Source organism: Uloborus diversus, chromosome 7 (assembly GCF_026930045.1).
Source record: "Uloborus diversus isolate 005 chromosome 7, Udiv.v.3.1, whole genome shotgun sequence".
In the NCBI taxonomy this organism is placed as follows: Eukaryota; Metazoa; Arthropoda; class Arachnida; order Araneae; family Uloboridae; genus Uloborus; species Uloborus diversus.
Genome location: NC_072737.1, coordinates 132,523,576 through 132,546,816, shown reverse-complemented (window position 1 = coordinate 132,546,816; position 23,241 = coordinate 132,523,576). Strand labels below are relative to the sequence as shown.

At 33.0% G+C, this 23,241-nt stretch overlaps 1 protein-coding gene across 1 annotated transcript; it reads right to left on the bottom strand.

Annotated features, from left to right (window-relative positions):
• Nucleotides 1-3,321: 3,321 nt before the first annotated feature.
• Nucleotides 3,322-20,237, bottom strand: LOC129226885 (uncharacterized). Its single transcript, XM_054861513.1, has 4 exons — nucleotides 20,135-20,237; nucleotides 12,271-12,401; nucleotides 7,976-8,073; nucleotides 3,322-3,376 (listed from the first exon to the last, which is right to left on the bottom strand). Exons 1-4 carry the CDS (start codon nucleotides 20,226-20,228, stop codon nucleotides 3,322-3,324), a joined length of 378 nt encoding a protein of 125 aa, XP_054717488.1. The 5' UTR covers nucleotides 20,229-20,237.
• Between the last annotated feature and the right edge of the window lie 3,004 nt (nucleotides 20,238-23,241).

Sequence of the window (23,241 nt, the reverse complement as noted above, 5' to 3'; positions counted from 1 at the left end):
CAATGGGGCGAAATTTTCACTTCAGTTGCAAATTGAATAACAAGAATAAAAACAATATTAAAAGTGATCAAGATCAGTCTAAAACGAGCCTACTCTTCAGCATACTAGCGTCTATATTCTAACATAAAATAAATCTTCCTCTCAAACTCTTAGTCTGCAAATTATTTTAAATGGCTAGTCCTTTTCAACGTAAAAAAAAAACTTACCTAAACCCAAAGTTGTTTGATAAGAAGTCCTTTTTTTATGTAATAAGTTAATATAAGAACGATATCTGACTCATTTTCTCAAATTATTAAGGTTTGTTCCCCTAAAATTCAACAATATTTATGAATACTTTATTAGGATTCAGGCCCGTTATTTAGACAATTTCTGGGGGGGGGGGGTAAAGGGTGTGTTCTCAATGCAAAGTTTATCGGAAGACATTAAAAACCGCATTCACTTTTGTAAAAGTAATATTCTTTCAAGTCCAGGGGGGGGGAGCAATTGACTTACCCTGACCCCCCTAAATGACGGCCTGTTTACAATTTTTTCTAGCATTCTCTAGTAACTTAAGAAGAAACAAGTAGTAGTTCTGAACCAAAACAAATATTTTTCTTCTAATGTAAATTTTTGATTCAGCAGATGTAAAAATAAATAAGTAAATTAAGTAGCAACCTTTTCTATACAAAGCCTCAAAGTGCAAGGCAGGCAATTTTGCTGCTCTTTTAATGAGAAATTTTTAAAATCGTTTCTATAAAAACATTTAAAAACTATTTATATCGTAAATAAAATCGGTTTCAACTTTCTTTTTGCTGTGAATTGGTTCCTCTTTTAATTGTATTCGTTGCCAAATGTAATAAAGAAAAAAAATTAAACCTGAGTGCAGGGGGGGGGGGACATTTCAGTTATCAGTTATGTAAACAATAAAATTGGGGAAGGAGGAACGGGAGGGGACGTGGCGGCGAGGGATAGGGGTTTTCAATCACTCCAGGAAAATATTTCTGGTGACTATACTCTCGAGCTTTTTCAGCACCTCTAAAATTTCAAGCTTCGTCCATTCAAGTTTTATTCTAATTTTTATTTCCAAACCGAAATGAGTAGTTTCGAATACACTCAATTCTCTTCGAATGTTTGCTAGTTTTTGAGAACTGGTTCCTTTCACAAAGGGAAAGTAAGTTCTATTAAAATCGTATTGACTTTTCTTCATTACTCGGCAAGAGAGTTTCTTTTAAATATGTTTATGATACTTGATCATATAGTTTGATGATGATTTATGTATTTTTTAAAGGTTTATTTAAATACTGCGCAGTAAAATCCATGTCTCACGTTCACTTGATTTTTTAAGAAACTTGAACTGTTTTCATATGGAGATACAATCAATATTCGCCCCCTAGGTGCAACCAATGGGAACGCTACTGGGTGCTGCAAGTCTTCAAGTTGGAACAGACCCGGATCTATAGATTTTGGGTCCCCTTGCACCAAAATCTGCAGGGCCCCTCCCAACAGGCCACTAGTATATATTCGAAACGTTAGCAAGTCTTAGTGCTACTTTCCCCCCAATTTCTTGTGCCGTAGGGCCCTTTAAGGACGTGGGCTCTCCCCGCGCTGCGGGTACACAGATCCGGGCCTGAGTTGGAAGATAAGAATTTTGCTTTTTTACGAATAAATATATAGAGTTAAGAGTATCTACTTTTCATTTAATTATAAATCAGGTGTATTAAGTGCAGAGAAACCGTTAACTCGGGTACCATTTTGACAGATTGTTCCAAATTTGATTCCCATCCCTTTAAAGGGGAAAAAATATTTTTATAGTGAAAAGGAACATGCTCATTAGGGTGGTTCAAAAATACATGTAAAAAAAAGTTTCTCCTAGATAACAGAGGACACCTTTCAATATTTTTAGACTTATGGATAGTAATGTACTGGAAGAATTTTATCTTCCTATTTCAACTGAAAGAGGGTGCTCCTCAACCCCCTCCCCCAAACTTCATAAGTATGGGAGGGGGGATTAAAAATGCATTGAACTGAAAAATGAAAGCTACATATTATAACATACACGAGTAATATGCATATACATTGCAATAAAATAATTATTTACAAAAAAAAAAAAAAAAAAAAAACAGCTGGGGAAATTAAATGTTTCTAAATTTGGGACACTTTCTACGCTTTGGTTAATGTTAAATTAAGGGGTCATTCAGCACTCTCTTAAAATTTGAGTAAGATGCTAAAACTTTCACAGCGTAATACTATTAGTAAGTCAAAAAAAAAACGAGCTGGTGGGCATCATATGACTTCCTTTTACTCCAATTTAATGTCATTTCCACATTATTGGCAATTTTTATTGTGATTCAATAGTTAACTCTCAAAGTATCACCAACAGTGGCTAAATTAAAATCGGATTTAAAAGAAAAATCGCCAAATTTGTCACCAAGTTGGCGACAAAATTTGGCGACCAAAAGACTGGCGATATATCGCCAAGTGTCCGACAAATTATATCACTACTTGAGTTTACATCGAAATTAGCAATGATTCCCCCCCCCAAAGGGACAAAAGACCCCCCTAGGAACATCCGAATGCAACCAAAAGAGAAGGTGCACAACTAGATCCCACTAGAAGTCTACGTACCAAATTTCAACTTTCTAGGACATACCGTTTTTGAGTTATGTGAGATACATACACAAAAACACACATACGCACATACATACTTACATACGGACGTCACGAGAAAATTCGTTGTAATTAACTCGTGGGTCGTCAAAATGGATATTTCGGGTGTCTGTACGTTTCTAGGCATATATCCAAGTGTGGTCGTGTCGGAAAAAAAAACTCAACATTCATTCGGGGGTGAGAAAAATGGAAATTAAGGCCGATTTTTGAGTGAAAATTTTTTTGCGAATACAATACTTCTTTTTGTTGTAAAAGGAAGTAAAAAGAGAGGGTGTCCTGGATTCTAGCTGAAAAAAAAAGTTATTTTGAACCACCCTGGTTCATATATATCTTATACGCATTCAAATAAAAATAAATTGTGGCAAAAATCGCACGTAACAACTTATTAAACACTATAGAGGTAATTGCGTTTTAAATCTCAAATAAAATGTCCGTTCTTATTCACTTTGGACCCATGCACAAGAAATAAATCATGCCTAATAATATAACCAGAAAATAGTTACTTTGCATACGTCATTAACCTACTGAATAAGTAATGAGAGATTGAAAATGAAACTTTCCCTAGTAAACTGATTGAAGATCACAACAGGTGTTCTAATTCATTTTTATTGATCACTAAAAAGCTTATTTGTTTCTTTCTAAATTGATGTTTTGATCTTTTTCACAATATTTCATTTAACTCTCGAACATATTTACGGGGTCAGCCGCGATGTAAAACTCATACTTCTTTCTAAAATGAGAAAAAATAATGAATATTGTCACGGGTAGTTCATACTAAACTCAGGAAAAACCTATTAAAGTGTTTACGTTCTCTATTTTCGAAAAAATAAAGCAAGTAATTGAATATGTATTACCCTGCCACCTGTGTTATTTTTAAGCCACTTTTCATATGTAATCAATTTTGTGTTGCTTTTTTGTTTAGCTTTAGGTCAGACTCATTAATACTGAATCATATTCGACCGCATTATTAAAATGCAGATGAGTGATTCTTGCTAAAGATCACTTTGAAGAGTTGTTTATGAAAAGTGTTAGCCATTTTGGGTAACTTTGCTTCACTATTTCTCCATTTTTAACAGCTCCAAATCATAATATAACCCACTGAAGCACGATTGTTTTTTCTTTTTGGAAAAACTGGTGGAAAATGAACGTTTCTTTTTTTTTTTTTTTTTTGGCAGAAAATGAACATATAAGCATATCCACAGTTTCATGCATACAAAACTTGCGTACATTACTTTTCGCATCTAAAATAAAACTTCTTAAAATTAAATTATTTTAGTTTAATGTGAAAAAAATCTTTAAATTACATGCATATTTTTAATTTTACAGTTTCGATTTAAAAAATAAATATTATAATGGTGAAATAAATGTTTATAGGAAATTAAATGCATCATGCATGAAAGTTGAAATGAGAAGGAGGATAAAAAAGGTGTTATTAGCATTTTTATCAAGTTTAAAAGCTTAATTACTGCTAACTTTGCACTCCTGATCGTAGAATAATTTTTGAAATGGAATACAAAATTTTAATCATCAAAAGTTGTTTAGTTACTTAGCTATTAATAGAACGTCAAAAAAAACAATAAATTTATTCTTTTATCGTTTTACTTTCTTCTATATCTAATACATAGAAGAAAGTATTGGATTCGTGCAAATTTTCGAATTTCGAATTTTGACGGATTCGAACGTTTTGAGGTGTGCTGAGTCCATTTCGACTATTTTTGGAAAATGTCTGTCTGTCTGTGTGTGTGTATGTGTGTGTGTGTGTATGTGTGTGTGTCACGTCTGTGTGTGACCAGTTTTTTGTGGCCGCTCTACAGCAAAAACTACCGCATGAAATCGAACGAAATTTGGTACACATATGTGCCCCTATGTGAACTTGTGCCCATTGGTTTTTGGCGCGAATTCCTCCAAGGGGGGTGGAGCAATGGGACGTTTTTTGAGTTACGCGTGCTTGCTATTCCTCAGGAAGTAACTGGCGGAATCAGACAAAATTTGGTCCATATGTTGCCATTAACAGGAACAGGTGCTGATTCAATTTTGGTGTCAATAACTCAAACGGGGGTTGAGCTATAGAACGTTTTTTGTCGTCAATTGTGACTGCTGTATCTCAAGAAATAATGAACGGAATGAAAGAAAAATTTATCGGCAAGTAGCCCTTAGTGGGTATAAGAACTGATTTTATTTTGTGTCAACAGCTAAAAAGGGGGTAGCGCAATCACCCGTTCTTTTTTTCCATTTTGAGTGCCCTATCTCAAGAAGTAATGCTACGTTCTGGTTGAAATTTGGAATATATGTGAATCCATATGTAAACAGGCTTTGGTTCAATTTTGACGCCAATCGCTCCAAGAGGTGTTGATTTTTTTTTTTTTTTTTTTGCGAATAAAAATAGCTTTATTAATGCAACAATAAGAAAGATAAATCGTAATAGATTGTCGTCTGCGTATTTCTCGTGATTTTAATTGTATGGAAATGATCGGGAAATATTATCTGAATGATTTAAAATTTTCAACTGTTGCCATCTTATGTTTGTTAACAAATAAAATATTTGTAATTAATTCAAGCAAGGCTTTTAAAATAACTTTCAATTTTCGCTCTTTGCTTTGCTTTTGCAATAATTCAGACATTGGGATGGTAGTCAAGTTTTTGCATGTGTAATTTTGTTTTTGTTCGGAATATTGCTTCCTCGTCAAGCATTGGGAGGGATCAGAAAAAAAAAAAGAAAAATATAGAAGAAAGTTTCGTGATGGCCACAACATACTAGTTGGAAAAGTGATCAATCTTAATTTAATCTTCAAATTTATATCAATTTATTATTTCATTAAGTTGCTATACTTCATTTAGATTTCACACAATTAACTTGCACCAAGTAATTCATTATGAAAAATTAATTGTTTTTATAGTGTGTCTAATGCGTTCCTGGAAATTGTCCCCCCTCCCTCCTAAAAAAGACACATTTTTACTTCTTTGCTAAGTTTATATGATATGTTTATAAAAGTTAATTGTTATGAATGGGCGAAGTTCTGAATTGGCGAAGTTTTAAAACACGAAGTTATGGATCAGCGAAGTTTTAGACACGCGAAATTATGGATCGGCGAAGTTTTGTCCACGCGAAATTTTGACCCCAAACAGCTGATTTATTACTTTCTTCTATATCTAATATATAGAAGAAAGTATTGGATTCGTGCAAATTTTCGAATTTCGAATTTTGACGGATTCGAACGTTTTGAGGTGTGCTGAGTCCATTTCGACTATTTTTGGAAAATGTCTGTCTGTCTGTGTGTGTGTGTGTGTGTCACGTCTGTGTGTGACCAGTTTTTTGTGGCCGCTCTACAGCAAAAACTACCGCATGAAATTGAACGAAATTTGGTACACATATGTGCCCCTATGTGAACTTGTGCCCATTGGTTTTTGGCGTGAATTCCTCCAAGGGGGGTGGAGCAATGGGGCGTTTTTTGAGTTACGCGTGCTTGCTATTCCTCAGGAAGTAACTGGCGGAATCAAACAAAATTTGGTCCATATGTTGCCCCTAACAGGAGCAGGTGCTGATTCAATTTTGGTGTAAATAGCTCAAACGGGGGTTGAGTTATAGAACGTTTTTTGTCGTCAATTGTGACTGCTGTATCTCAAGAAATAACGAACGGAATCAAACAAAAATTTTTTGACAAGTAGCCCTTAGTGGGTATAAGAGCTGATTTTATTTTGGTGTCAACAGCTAAAAAGGGGGGTAGCGCAATCGCTCGTTCTTTTTTTCCATTGTGAGTGCCCTATCTCAAGAAGTAATGCTACGTTCTGGTTGAAATTTGGAATATATGTGAATCCATACGTAAACAGGCATTGTTTCAATTTTGACTCCAATCGCGCCAAGAGGTGTTGATTTTTTTTTTTTTTGCGAACAAAAATAGCTTTATTAATGCAACTTTAAGAAAGATAAATCGTAATAGATTGTCGTCTGCGTATTTCTCGTGATTTTAATTGTATGGAAATGATCGGAAATATTCATAGACTAATAATAAGAGTAGACCGAGCTATGGCAACCCTTTTGCTGCTCATAAACCAAACCATGTGACTGGTGGATATCCTAGCAACAGCGGGCGTTAATCGTAGCAGACGATCAACGCCAGCGCGAAATAAAATAAATAGAATTGATGGAACACGGAAGAATGATCTTTTATGGAGTCCGATTTGCAAATTTGTTATTCTAAGTTGTAAATATTTTGTTAATATAGTGAGTTTTTCGTTTAGATAGTATTGTGCATTTTCTTTAGTCAATTTCAATAACTCTCTAAGCAATAAAAGATGCAAGCGACCAAGAAGAATCAGCAAACGGTAAGATTTTTACCTACAGTTTCAATTTAAGATACCGATTAGTACATTTTTGCGTTAACGCAAAACGTTTACGCCATTTCGTTCACGCCAACGCTGACAACTCCAAATGAAATAAAAGTTACCGAAAACTGATCAAAAACTATTACTAATGTCAAAATAATGCATAACTAAAAGAAAAACAGTTCAATCTCTGCACCTGGAAGTTTTTTTTAATGAAAACACATTGTCGTAAAATACATGTCGAGTGCCAAACTGTAGATAATGCTGCCATCTAGCAACCATGCTGCCAAAGTCTTCGCCAATCCCTTCCACTAGTCACATGATACATCTATGAACCAATTTTCTTCATCAGCAAGAATGAGAAAGCTCGGTCTACTCTTATTATTAGTCTATGGAAATATTATCTCAATGATTTAAAATTTTTATCTGTTGCCATCTTATGTTTGTTAATAAATAAAATATTTGTAATTAATTCAAGTAAGGCTTTTAAAGTAACTTTCAATTTTCGCTCTTTGTTTTGTTTTTACAATAATTCAGACATTGGGATGGTCGTCAAGTTTTTGCATGTGTAATTTTGTTTTTGTTAGGAATATTGCTTCCTCGTCAAGCATGGGGAGGGATCAGAAAAAGGAAAAATATAGAAGAAAGTTTCGTGATGGCCACAACATACTAGTTTTTACTTTGCTTCACAAAGGTATTTGTTTAGTTCTCAAACATAGTGCAACTTTGAAACAGGAAAATAAAAATTCTGAACGTTTCAAAGCTCATTATTTTTTACCACAGCATCAAAGGGTTGATAAAATTTATCATGTTGCACAGAATCCATGTTTTTCACATTCGAAATACTTTTAGTAGTACTCCGAGTTTTGCCATACTTCTTTCCTCACAGAAGATTGAGAGAAAAAAAAAGTATTAATAGTTACCGAGATGTAAGACACTGACACAGTCGCAGTTATCACGTATTTCTCTGTGTATAAAGGTCTTCTCACATTTCCGTATGGAATACCTCTCATAAGTGTCCGTTTCGTTTTCCAAATGCCATGGCAAATCTGGACAGTTCGCATATAAGCCATGCCATGGAGTATAGAGAGCTTTTCTTTGTGTCTGCAAGAAATGGGAATGTTTGTCATATAGTACATACTTTTACTAAAAATAGAAAATAGGTCCATACAATTTGCGGATATTTTAAATGACTATATTCCTTCATTTTAATTACACCTTCAAAACATATCGTCCATTAAAATAAAGTTGAACTATTTCTTTCAAGTTACTACAAGCAGTGATGTTCCCATCTATTTTTCTAAGGGTATACTCCCATTAATCCATCACGCATAATATTTGTATGCGATCATATACGCAATATGTCATTATATGAAATTTTGTGAAGCTTGAGGGTATACGCTATATGTCTAAAAAATGTTTGAGAGTATACGGCGTATTTGGAGTATATTCTATGGGAACACCACTGACTAAAAGGTTGTCTTTTCAGCAACATAGCTTTTTAAGTGCCCGCTTCCAGAGACAGAACTTGTTGATTTCCGAATTTCAGGATTTTAATATGGTAAGCACCAACTTCTAGTCTCAGTTAATACTTCACAAACACTTCAACACCTAAACTACCAAGGCACTCAATCCTGAAGCATATGAAAGTCCACGAAAATGAACTTAAAATCTAGAAAACAAAACTACCAACACATTTTTAATTCTAGCTTTTTATTAATAATTATTTTGTTAGCAAATACTGGAACTTACTAGCTGGTTTATTAGCATTAACTGAAGCAACAAATAGTTTAATAATTTTCAACAAGATATTTATGAATAAATTTAACTTCCATCAAATAAGAATATTATTATTATTACTAGAAAATCGCCCATGAAGATATGACGGGTGAAAATTGCTTTTACATTTGAACGAAGGTATTGCCTGTTTGGTGATATTTTGATAGTTGAAATTGTAACCCTAACTCCAGTGGATCGACACTAAACTCCAGTAGATAGCGTTCATTGTTGACCACTTCTTTGTTTCTTCATTCCCCTGAAATGACACAGTTTTACTGGTAAAACACTTAAGTTATTGGATCCAGTTCAGACTTGTCACAATAAAGCCTTTCCCTGCATGTTTAACATTACAAAAACATATGAAATTATCATGCCATGAACGTGAGTTTCATTGTTAATGACGTCAGGAGATTTACTCGATCATTGACATATATATATACTAGCTTTTACCCGCGGCTTCGCTCAAGTTGATGTAGTTTTTTTCAATTGATTTAAGTTAATGGTCATTACAGGCAGAGGTCAAATAGTTACCAATCCCGATCTCCATCAAATGCATATCCAGCGCTACACCGACAATTTAAATTATTGTATAATGTATAACTTCTTACCGTAGAAATCGTCCCAAAATAGGGTCAACAATGATGCTACCCGAAATGTTTCCAATAAACAATAAAAATTTGGCAATTGTTTGAAATTGTGTGCAAAGACAAAGTAATGGAAGTTTTTGCGCTGTTTTTGAATTTGCGAATTAGTTGGCGAATTATTTTACGTGTTAACAAATTTAAAAAAAGAAATATTAAAGAAATGGCGATATTTGGTTACATGGTGAAAACCGAGAAACACAGTACTGCGTAGTCTTTAGCTTCAAAAACAGCGACAGCTGAAAAAAATGCCAAATGCCTTAGCTATTGAAATGATTCCACAAAAAAAGTTTGGCTAGATTCCAGCTGATTGATTAAATACCCAGTCAATACAAAAAAATATAAAAAAAAACATTAATTGCCTCAAAGTTGCATTAAAATGGAAAAAAAATCATCCAAATCCTTGTATTATTTGCCAATCTTGTGCAGAAATCTTACTTCAAGATTTGACTTGAGAAAAGCCTTGAACAGTCACGAAAAGCAAAGATAGTCAACAATACAATAGTCGCTATCGACAGGGAGTTGAGATGATACACTAAATATTGTATTGAGTTAAGGAAAGCCTTCGAACATGGAACTAAAAAGCTCATAATTCGTTTTTCATTCTACTTAGAAATTTCGAACAGGTGCCACCTTCAGCAGAAAAATCAGAGCTTTCGATGGACATATAATATTAATGTGTGCAAGTATTTTTTCATCCCCATATTAGAGAATTTATACGAAAATTGTGTTTTATTGCCCCCCTAAGGGGGTTTTGCCCCCCATAATGGGACGAAAACTACCCTATGTATTATTCTGATGCATAAGCTATATTATTGTAAAGTTTCATCAAAATCCATTCAGTAGTTTTTGCGTGAAAGAGTAACAAACATCCATACATCCATGCATCCATACAGACAAACTTTCGCATATATAATAGTAGTAAGATATATATATATATATATATATATATATATATATATATATATATATATATATATATATATATATATAATTGTTGCATGTTGCATCGAATTCAGCTGATATTGACTAAATATTACTCAATAACGATCTATGTACATAAATGGCTACTTCTGTATGTAAGGATGTCCGGGGTAATCTTCAAAACTACTGGACCGATTTTAACCACTTTTTCACCATAAATAGCTAAATTCTCAGGAAGAAACATAGGCTATAATTTATTCCTAAAAACCTTAGTTTTAAAAAGTTATGATGGAAAACAGTAAATTTCATGTTATTTCCCCATTAAATGATTAAATATAAAACCCATTGTTACAGAAATTTGTTGCCTTTCAACAGCAAGATTAATAGTAATCATAGTGAAAATTTTGAATCAAGGCTTCTCTGGAGCAAGCATGAAAGTAATTGCTTTCTTAAGATTTTTATCCTCATCTATGCCAAGAATCGGTGCCGGGACTAAATAAAAAGACAATTGATTTTGGCAATAGTTAGAAAATAGAAAGTGTTTCAATAGAAGAGTGTGAAATAGAAAGTTTGTCTAAAAATACACAGACCTGCAAAATTCGGGTGACGAAAAAAAAAAAAAAGATTGTACGGTAACGAGTGATTTTTATTCTATGGGGTGAGCTGATTTCAAATATGACATCTATTTTTCTCAGTCACATAAGAGATTTCTTTTTCCTATTCTAGGAGAAAGAGTCTTTTCAAAATATCTGTAAGTTTATTACTTACAAACGAGTTTATGCATCAAGCATACAATTGGAAATCAGTTACTAAATATATATATATTAATTTCGTAGAAATAAGAACTTAGTAATAATTAATTATAACGGTTCAATTATAAAGTAAGGCAATTTTTTCAACTGGAGCTGTTTTTGCAGCCAAAGACTACGTAATAAAGTTTCTCGGCTTTCACCATGTAACCAAAATATCGCCATTAAAAGAATCTTCAGAACTTTTGTTAAAATGTAAAATAATCAGCTAACTAAATTAGGAAAATCTATTAGCAGCGCAAAAAGTCCATTAATTTGTCTTTATGCGCAATTTCAAACACTCGCAAAGTTATACTTTTTATTTCGGAAAATGTTTAGCATCATTATCTCAGTATTTGGCAGCAATATCTCATTGACGAAAAGTAGTAAGAGACAGTTTTACAAAGTAGGGAGGAGGAGCATTATCCAAGGTATTCCAAAACGATTACCACAAATTTGGTAACATTTTAAATCACTCCAAAAACCCACAATAATTGAAATTTTCCAAAATAACTAAGGCAAGTATAGTGGATTACAGAAGGCTACATTTTTTAAAACCGTTTGTATTTCAATAGCCAGAAAAAGTTTTAGACTATATTAAATAAATAAATAAATAAATAAATAAAAATAAATAAATAAATAAATAAAAATGAATAAATAAATAAATGCATAAATAAAATAAAAATAAAATAAAATAAATAAATAAATAAATAAATACATAAATAAAATAAAAATAAAATAAAATAAATGAATAAATAAATAAATACATAAATAAAATAAAAATAAAATAAAAGAAATAAATAAATAAAAATAAATTAAATACATTAACTGATAAATCTTTTTAAACAAGTGAAATTTCATATTTTGGAAACTCTTCAAATTTTTATATGCTTAAATATCGTACTTTCGCTTCTAACTGAATACTTTTCGTTCGTTATACTTATTGCTATTTTACTTTTGTGGGCGAGGAAGAAGCTCGATTTTAAATTACATCAAAGCATGGTGTTTTTAGTTCTTTCAGTTAGATCAGAAAACGAATGAAAGTAGCAATTGTTTCTCACAATTGTTACTGACCCAGGCAACGCCGGGTATTTTCGCTAGTTCAATAAAAATCTTCTTTTTTTTAAATATTAGTTAAAGTAGTTAATTATAAGAAAGATGATGTTTACCTTTTCTAGTTTGACATTTAAATATGTGGCCAAGCTTGGAACCATGTTGATGCCATCACTTGGTCCATATGTCACGGGCTTTTCCAACGGGTCAAATAAGAAAACTTTGAATCCTTCATCGACGGCTTTTTCTATATCGAAAAAAATAACTAAAATTTGTTGTTTTTATTATTAACACGCTTTTATTAGCTTCACCTGTATGTATGTATCTTGTAACGGAATCTTGCAGCTCAAATTTCGCCCACTTCTTGCGATCGGATTCTTTTGAAATTTGGCACGCGATCTCTGACCCGATGACAATGCAATATTCTATTATCAAATTAATTAATTAACTCTTTTAATTGTTAGTTTCCTCTAATTTTAATCAATATTTTGGCATAAATCCAACAATGTGAAAAAGGAAAAATTAAAAAAAAAAAAAAAACATTAAAAAATGCTCGCAAAAATTATTTAAAAATATCTACAAAAAACTTTAATTTTTCTGCACCAGACAAAATTTGTTCCTTGTTTGTGAGCCTTCAATTGGAAATTCATTGCTGATCAGACCACTGTTGAACAAAACTTTTATTCAAATGCATCTCAAATTTTCAAAGTAATATAAATAAGGTTTCTGCAAACATACATCGATGACTCACAGCAGCTTCCCATCGGGGTGCCCTAGTCTTAACTAAGTCTTTTACGAAAAGAAGTAATTGAAATTTTGCCTGATACGTCTCCAACATAAGACTAAAAAACAGAAAAATAAAATAATAGTTTAAAAAACTAAAAAAACACGCTTTCGTAGCAAAATGAACTAAAAAGTGAAAAATAATCTTTGGATGATAGTAGTTGACCAATCACTTAATTTTAATGTAATACAAAAAAGTGTGGGAGGCTTCTTATCAGTTGTCTTGAATTTCTTCCATTTGTTGTCCAAGCAAAAATGTAAATAGACAGCATCCCACGCTTTTTTGTGTTACATTAAAATTAAGTGATTGGTCAACTACTATCATCCAAAGATTATTTTTCACTTTTTAGTTCATTTTGCTACGAAAGCGTGTTTTTTTAGTTTTTAAAACTATTATTTTTTTTTTTTATAAAATGATAATTTATAGTACAAGTGCAAAAGTTGAAGAACAACAACTTTCAAAGAACAGTGATTCCGATCAAGGGCATATCCAGGATTTTTTTTCGGGAGGGACCCGAATTCGCACATTCCCCTAGCACACACATACAATTTCCTCCCGATTTCTACCCTTCTCTTTAAGCACTTGTATTATACTTGGCGTGATTGTCACGGAGAAATCTGAGGACTGCTTTTGCTTATATCTCAGCAACTAGACCAATTAGAGACTTCGGGATTTCTTTAAATGATTTGCTTAATCTTAAGGTACAACTTAACCTGAAAAATTTAAATTCTAAAATAAAATTATTATTTCAGTTAGGATGGAAAACAGCAATTTCATGTAATTTCCCTATTAAATATTTAAATATAAAACCCACTGTTACAAATTTTGTTGCCTTGCAACAGTAATGTTAAAAGCAATCATAATGAAAATCTTGATTCAAGGCTTTTTTAAAGCAAGCATGAAATTAAAAAGCGTAATTCCTAGAGAGGAATAAGGATTAAATTTTAGTGCCAAGTGCATAAAGTTTTAGACACGTATATAGTAGTAAATAGTAGGTTTTTCTGCTTTTAGTACCGAGCATTTATATGAAAAAACAAGTGAAGTTTCGTGATGGTAAAATTATTCTATTTCTAAAATACATTTATACTAAAAAGAATAAAATAACAGAATTTTTTAAAAAATACTAAGCACTTTTCATAATTCACTCAAAAGGGCAAAATAACTTTTCTGGGTCAGAAAGGACAATTTAAGAATTCCTGTAGTTTTTGAAAATTCCAAGAAAATGACACCACAAACGAAGAAAAGTGCGGTTCTAGTCATTTCAAACCAAACTTTCCCAATAAGAAATATATGCATGTCTGAACACTCAAAGTTATGGTTGAAAGATAGATAATGATAAGAAATTCTCTTCATGACTTGAGCCGCAATTTTCTTTGTTTGTGGTGTCATTTTCTTGGAGTTTTCGAAAACTACAGGAATTCTTAAATTGTCCTTTCTGACCCAGAGAAGTTATTTTGCCCTTTTGAGTGCATTATGAAAAGTGCTTAGTATTTTTTAAAAAATTCTGTTTTAAGCACTTTTATTATACACTCTATAACAAAAAAATCGACGCACCAAGAAGGAGTGGTCCGATTGAAACGAAAATTGGTTGATAGGAAGACAATGTACAGAATAGTAAATGATTAAATTCTCAGAACAATAGAATATTTTATGTCGGAGTTACACTAACAAGTTCAATGAGGTGTTGACCTGCCTCTTGTCTGGATACAAGCTGAATCAAGGCGTGGCAAAGATCGATAAAGCTCCCGGAGGGTGTCTTGCGGTATTTCCTGCCAAATTTGCTATAATTGTCGAACGAGGTTATCAACATTCCTTGCGAGATGCAATCGCCATCCTATCATATCCCAGACATGCTCGATGGGAGAGAGTTCTGGCTATCTGGCAGGCCACGGAAGAGTTTGACAAGCTTGCAGACAGTTCACGGTAACACGTGCCGTATGTTATCTGGCATTGTCTTGCTGAAAACCAACCTAGGGTACTGTAAAAGGAACGGCAGCAAAACAGGTCTTAAGATGTCGTCGACATACAGCTGTGCAGTAAGTGTACTTCTAATTACGACCAAAGGGGTCCAGCTATCAAAGGAAATGGCACCCCAGACCATAATGCCTTGTTGAGGGCCAGTGTGGCGTGCAAAAGTGAAACCAGGATCCCCCCTCTGCCCTGGGTGTCACCAAACGCGTCTTCGATGATCGTCAGGACATAGTTGGAACCGGGATTTGTTGCTAAAGACTATACGTCTCCAGTCGGCATCATTTCAACCTGATCGAGCCATACACCACTGTAACCTGGCTCGGCAGTATGTATAGGTGTCAGTGGCAAGTAGAATAACGGTCGGCGCGAGCGTAGATTTCGCTGTCCCAGCCGTCTGTAAATGGTCATGATGGACACTGGGGCTTGAGTTGTTAGGTTGAACATCTGATGCTTCATATAGATGAAGAAAGCGCTGTGACAGCTGATCGGACAATCACTCTGTCATCACGATCTGTTGTGACCCTAGGTCGACCGCCACCATCCTGACGCTGAACTCAGCCATTTTCCACCTATCCTTGCCAGCATCTTCGAATCGCCGCATCGTTTCGACTCAAATGACAAACGATTCTCCGATTAGACTAACCAGCCCCTTTCAATCCAAAGATACGACCTCTTTTAAACTGTGACAGTTGCTCGTAATGAGCACGAACCATGTGGCAAGACATTTTTAAGTTGTTGAAAGGAAATCTGAATCGCAATCAAACCGAAAGTTTTAACAACTGTTGAAGAACTGCTCTTTATATACATCTCCTGAATGCGCAGTTTCGATGCGCTGGAGGTCAAACTATTCATTCATTGGATGCCAAATTTTAATTATTTTCATATCTGTTAAAAACACTCATGCATACAAAATTTCAAAGCAATCGAATGATTGCTTCTTGGTGCGTGGATTTTTTTTGTTATAGAGTGTACTTGACCTGGTTGTCACGGGGTAATTTAAGGCCTGATTTTGCTTATATTTCAGCAACCAGAGTACTTAGAGACTTCTAAATTCTACTTAATGATTTGCTTAATCTTAAGGTACAACTTAAAGCTGAAAAATTAAAATTCTGAAATAAAATTACTATTTTGGTTAGAATGGAAAATAGCAAATTTCATGTAATTTCCCCATTGAATGTTTAAATATAAACGCATTGTTACAAATTTTGTTGCCTTGCAAATGTAATGCTAATAGTAATCATAATGAAAATTTTGAATTAAGGCTTATCTGAAGCAAGAATGAAATTTTTTCACTGACGTTGCTTTCTTAGGGTTTTTATTCTCATCTATGCCAATAATCGATAACAGGGCTAAGTAAAGATACATATTAGGATCTTCATCACAAGTAACTTATATGCTGTGAACCATTCTTTTGCTTATATCTCAGCAACTAGATCACTTAGAGACTTCGGAATGTCATTAAATGATTTGTTTAATCTTAAAAGGTACAACTTAACGCTAAAAAAAATAGAAATATAAAATAAAATTTTGTTTGAAAACGAAAAATTTTAAAATAGTTGAATTTTTTGAAAAATACAAAGCACTTTTCATAGTGCACTCAAAAGGATAAAATAACTTTTCTGGGTCAAAAAGGAAAATTTAAGTATTCCTGTAGTTTTCAATTATTCCAAGAAAAAGACTTCACAAACGAAGAAAAGTGCGCTCAATTCATTTCAAGCTGAATTTTCCTATTAAGAAAAATATCCATGCTTCATCACTCAAATGTATGATTGAAAGCTAGATAATGATAAAACATTCTCTTCATGACTTGAGTCGCACTTTTCTTCGTTTGTGAAGTCTTTTTCTTGGAATAATTGAAAACTACAGGAATACTTATATTGTCCTTTCTGACCCAGAAAAATCATTTTATCCTTTTGAGCGCATTACGATAAGTGCTTAGTATTTTTTAAAAAAATCTGTTATTTTTTTACTGATACAGCTCTCATGTTTTTGTCTCTTTTTTTTAATGCTCCCACTGCTTTTTTATTTTTATTTAGTTTCTTATTATTTTTTAAATTTATCTTTGTAGTGATAAAGATAACAGGAGAGTGACCATTTAAGTGGGATGTAAAATATCCATAATTTTAGAAGTGTTCGCTGGTTTCTCCCCCGAGAAAATTTTTGTAAAAAATATATAAAAATCTCTATTTTGAGGTCTTATATGGGGGTAATTGAAACTACAAAAATGTGAAGAAAAATAGGCAAACAAAACCTTTTAAAAGTTATGCATTCTTTTGCAACTCAAGATCATCAAAATAAAATTGCTTGTTCCACAAATCGTTGACTTTAATCGACAGAGAGGAAAAACTAGGGAGAAGAAAGGAGGACCACATCCTTACTTGCTCATATCGGCTTTTAGTGTTGTTTGTTTTTGATCATTTTCCCATCATCCCCCCTTCCTTATTGCATCGAATGCTATATAGTTAAAATTGTACAAAAGAGTTTAAAAGAAATGGTGAAGAGATTCAGAAAATAAGTAAAGAAAGAGTAATATTCTGGCCATTCGGACAATTCATACTTTACTTTCTTGATAAGAGACAAAATTGAAGTACTTTTCAAGGAATTTCAAAAACTTAAATAATTTTCGAAGATTCTAGAACAGTTGAAGTTACAAGCACTTAAAGCACATCATTTACACTTTCCAGATGTTGATTGCACAGTTTTACAAAATGATTTTGTGAAACACACCTGGTTTAAGTTAAAACAAATGTAATAAAATATTTCTCAAAACAAACATTTTTTTTTCAATCACAAGTAGTGCAGAAAATGAAATAGAATAGAAGAAGAGTTATATTTGTTCTCATGCTTAAGATATTAACAGTACGCAGTAGAAGTAAGAAAAAAAAAAAAAACAAGCAATAACAAAAGAATTTCCTAAGTACTGAATTCGGTATTAAGTAAATGGCAAGACATAAAACATATCGGTCAGAAAAATTGATCTTGAAAAATATGCTGGAAAAACGCGAGAATCAGGATTTTTGCTTTTGTTACTCAGGACGTATCAAAGAGCTGAATTTGGCACATTTTGGTAACCAGACACTAGTCTAATGGAAAACTAGGGGGCCCTTGGCTCTTGGTGAGTCACCGGCTCGAAATCCATGTGGTATAAGTTTTATAAGATTTTTTTTTCTTGGGGGAGGGGGAGGAGGGCAAGTCTACCAAATTAACAAGGGGCCTGCCTTGGCCCTGAATTGAATTAGAGAAGAAAGCAGGAAGTCCTAATTAAGGGTCTAAATTTCAAGTATGATATGCAGCTAATGAGAACTAGAATTGCTTTTTTTGTTTCTTCAAGTGGTTCACTCGTTTAATAGTAACAAAATTAAGAATAAAAAAACTTTGTTATTTTCCTTTTCTGACATTAGGCAGTAAAAATAAAACTTTCTTCCATTTTACGGTACAAAACATTTCGACTTTCGGGACGGGCGGGGGGGGGGGGGGGGGGGGGAGGGCGTCGGGCCCAGCCTCTGGATACTTCCCTGATTCCGATGGAACTCCTTAAAACCTGCTTTAAACCGATGCATGAGTAATTTTTTTCAGGTTACTTTCAGATTGAATTCCGTAAATAATTTCGAAAACCATCACATTTAATTCTTCTTTGAGCTTTTTGGTTCTACAGTCAATTTATTTTTGAATAAAAATGTGCGAAACAGGATGAAATAAATTTACAACGCCGCAACTTCGGAGCGAATACAAACTTAGAGTTAGTAAATGCCAGGAAGGAACATGGGAACATTGTCCTTTCCATATTGATACTTAATAACCATATTTCGATTTTTCACGTTTCCAAAAAAAAAAAAAAAAGGTTACATTTTTAGAAAAGTTTAAAACATTATAGGATGTTAAAAATGCACAAAAAGCAATAACAACTGTTAACATGTATTTCAGGATTATGAGGTAAAAAAACAGCTTTTGGATGAAACGACATCCAACCCAACCTATCTGTGCATTTTTTACGCTGTTACAAGGTTATATTTTTTTTCATGTGTTTTCAAATATTTGCTAATGATTCAAGCATTTTTTCTTGAAACACTACAAGTTGTAATTAATGAATAAAAAAAAAGCAATAAAACTAACAAAAAAGCAATAACACAACTTGTAGTTTTTTGAACTACAAGTTGTGTTAACATTTTGAGTTCCAGATAAATACGAACGCATAAACTATATTTTCACAAAAAACTTGAATTGTTTTTTTCGTAATTGTATCAGAACATACTACGTAGTCAAAATCGGTGTTTTTAAATGTGGGAAATAATTAAATATTAGTTTTTGAAGTTTTACCATTGCCAGTATAAAAACTGAAAAAATAAGAATTGATTGTCAAAAAAAAAAAGTTCATCAATAGCAAAAAAGTTGAGCATTTTAATTCAGGACCAGAAATAGAAAATGACCCAAGTCCAAGAAAGAAATTTTTTGCAACACAGTCGAAAAATGAAATACACTCACATTTATCGATAGTAGTCACTATAGCACAGAGGAACACTGAATCTATTTATTCCGTTGCACTAGTGATAAAAAATGTACTAAGTGGGAAAACATAAAATAGGGAGCGAGGTTCACAATCTAAGCATAGTCTTCGAAAATTGGCCATTTTCCTAAAGGTTCGGAGAAAAAATCTGCAATATTTACTGTTTTTTTTAAATTTATTTTTTATTCTTTTAAAGACACAAAATTTTATTTACATCATATTCTGTTCTAACAACGTTCTGAAAAATTTGCTTCTTAGTTTGCATTAGAGAATAAAATTTGTTTTTGAATTTTAATGCTTTTTCAACTGAGACAGTAAGACAGAATAGAAAGAATGCCAAAACGGCTTCAAACAGCTAAGAAAAAAAAATATCTTGGCGGAAAAAAGACTACTTTTCTTCGCCAAGTAGTCTTTTTTTCTTCCCGTTTTTTTTTTTAATGCAAGTCTTATAGAAGAAATATGATTTAGATTTGTTTAAAAAGAGAGAAAACGTATTGAGCGGACTTTTTTAAATAACATAAAACTCTGAATATTTCCGCATTTCCTGTATGACAATTTTTTCTGAATAACAGAAAAACTACGTCGGAAGCGAGACAACGTATAAAATCGGAGTTCTACTGTATCAATCAATCTCAAAAACCTTAATGAAGATGTCGCTTAAAAATAGTTTTATACATTCATGGCAATTCAAAGTTTCTGAAGAAAGTTATCATGTACTTACTAGCATTGGAATAAAAATTGAGATCAAATGTCATCGAAAATCCGGTGGATTTCAATCCTTTTGCAAGGGCATTCAGATGTTCGTTTTTCTCCATGATGTAGCAGACTCCTTCGGATGTCAACATTGGAACAAAGCTTTTGCAGCAAGGGATCTCGAATACGGTCAGGAAACAGGATATAAAAATATCTTTACAGCTTAAGAAACAATAATGAAACAATAACAGTATCAGTCATCATTTTCTACGAAATTGCACTTTTTTTCAACAAAAATAAATGCAAACCAGTGCTGTAATCGAAAAAAAATAAATGTGGGAACTCAGAGAGTGCACACCTGGGGGGGGGGAAGGGGGTTATGGCGCAGACTATACCGTTGAAATTTTTAGGGGGGGGGGTTTAAGGGATATTTTTGTTTTTTTGGGAGGGGGTGCCCCTTGTTCTTAGGGGGGGGGCATACCAGGGCGGATTGAAAAGGTTGTTTGAAACCAATTTATACAATACATTTACTGTTCAACCACGGATTGCATGGGATTTTAAAATGTCCAGATAAGACGAATCCATGTGAATAAGCCGGAAAAGTAAAAATTTGATGCGCGTATTCCGCTAATTTGAATGAGACTCTGCTTCTGCATAAGCTGACTTCGGTTAAAAATAATAGATTCTTCCATTTCCGGCTATAAAACGGATGTTTGTCTTTCCATACAATCCGTGGTCAGACAGTACATTATTTTTACAATAAAAAAAAAAACAGTTATAAAATGATTATGTTGACAGTGATTGAAATTTAAATATTGCAATGTTTTATGCCTTTTCCATAATAGCAGTCTTTAACTTTTTGGGAAAGATATTAAAGTACGTCTTTCTTGATTTTTCTAAACGTTTTATTTGTACCTTTTTACTATTAACATGCTGATTTGTCCCATAAAAGCAATTTTAGGCAAACAGTTTTAGGAATTAGAAGCTAAAATATATAAATATCTTTGTGCGGAGAAGTAAATGGTAATTAACAACGTTTTGACGCACAAATTTAGCAGATTACTGCACACACGTGCTTCGAGTTTCAGGGAACATCTTTTTCAATGCAAACAAAACGATATAAAAATCACCAAAAAATTCAATATTTTGTTATCTGACTGCTTTTAGTCGACGAAATAATCTTCTATAACAAGGAAATACCTTTAGTTTTCCATGGATTTTAATTAAATATGAAATAGTTTTAGAAGTTTTTTAACCGTATGTTTAGAAAAGCAACGTCTGATACCTAAAGAGTGCTTTTTTTTTTTTGCTGTCATAATCAAAAGAGATTTTTTTTTTCAAAATTTTAAATTGTCATTAACGAACGGTGATATATTATTAAAAATGGGTTCGTTTCTGAAATTTTAAAAGTATTTTTTTTCTGAAAGAGCTTGCTTAAAAACAAAGGATCTGACCATTTTCTAACATTTTTTTGACAAAGTTTAATACTTAAAAAAATATTTTAATCGGTATGCTTTCATGTTTTGCGCTTCTGCACATGACATCACAAGCGACGAAATACCATTCACTGATGCCATTAGCGCTGAGCGCAATATTTAATCCGCTTCTTTACTCGTATGTAGTTTTACGATATGGTTAATAGCAAGCGTAGAGCGCAATATTTAATTCGCTTCTGAATTATCATAACCTGGAAACGCGGTAGACAACAAGCGTAAACAATCAGTGCGCTAGTGAAGTAGCGCCAAAGTACATCACTTGTAACGTCATAAATACTACGCTTTGTTTGAAAAATTGGACATTTAAAAAATTAATTAAAAATTAAACGTTTTGAAAATAAAAGATTTTCCTCGCTCCATGTTATTTTTAAAATTTTTTTTGCTCGTTCCATCAACTTCAGTGACTAAAAGTAATACTTTTGACTGATGGAAACAACCCCATTTGTTTAAAAATAACGATTTTAACTGTATTTGCATTGAATTAATTACATACTGACCTATTTTACCCCACCTCACCCAACTAAGCGTTTTTATATTAATCCCAAAAATGTATTTGAGGGGGGGGGGAATAGAAACAGGCCTGTAGCATCAGAATCATTTTCGTTTCTTTAGAAAACTTTTCAGAAAATGGAAATTGTTTTTTAAATACAGCAAGCTTAACTAATTCCTTAAAAATATATACCTAAAGCTATGTTCAGAGATGAAAGTTTTCAAGTCAAATTCTAAAGCTGTTGCTTTCAGTTTGTTATAGCGTTTCTCCATGTTCAAAAGCGTTTCTTTGAAGGCCTCAGCTTTGGGTGAAAGCTTAGTAAAACGTTCAAACCTTTGTACTCTGGCGATTTCGATGAGAAAAGAAGTTTCCTCTGGTGTAAGAGTTACGAAAGGATACCCTAAGGCCAGGTGAGCATATTCCAGAAGTTCCAGGAAGCTGTCATTCATATCTATAAAACATAATACATATTCTTATTGGTAATTAGTAAACTTTCAGGTTAATGAAACAATTTAGCGTGTAAATTAAATCGTAATTTTATCCAATTACAAAAAAAAAAAAAAAAAAAAAAAAAAACCATTATGAATTGACACTTGCACTTGATTATTGTCGATGTGAAAATAGCCAAACTAACAACCGTTACTTATTTTGTGGTAAGTAAATTTAACTTTCGTAGGAAACAAGATGGCAGATAAATAAGTCAATGTAATGACCGCATATCCTCATATATATAATAGCGAATGATCGAGTAACGCTCCTAACGTCAATAGTGAAACTCGTTCCAAGGCATGATAATTTGATAATATGTTTTGGTAATGTTTAAAATGCAGGAAAAGGCTCTATTTTGACGAGACTGAACTGGATCCGGTTTCTTTACTGTTTTACTGGTACCCTGTGTCATTTCAGGGGAATGAAGAAACGAAAAACTGGTCAACAAAACGCTAGGGTAGACCGGAGCACGTTAACGCGGATTTTTACTTCCTTTGACAAACGAGCTGATGTGTGCATCACATGACTTCCTTTTACGCAAATTTAATGTTATTTCCCCATTATTGCAATTTTAATGTGATTCAATAGCTAACTCTCTAAATATCACCAACAGTGGCCAAATTAAAACCAGATTTTTAAAAAAAATCGCCAAATTTATGG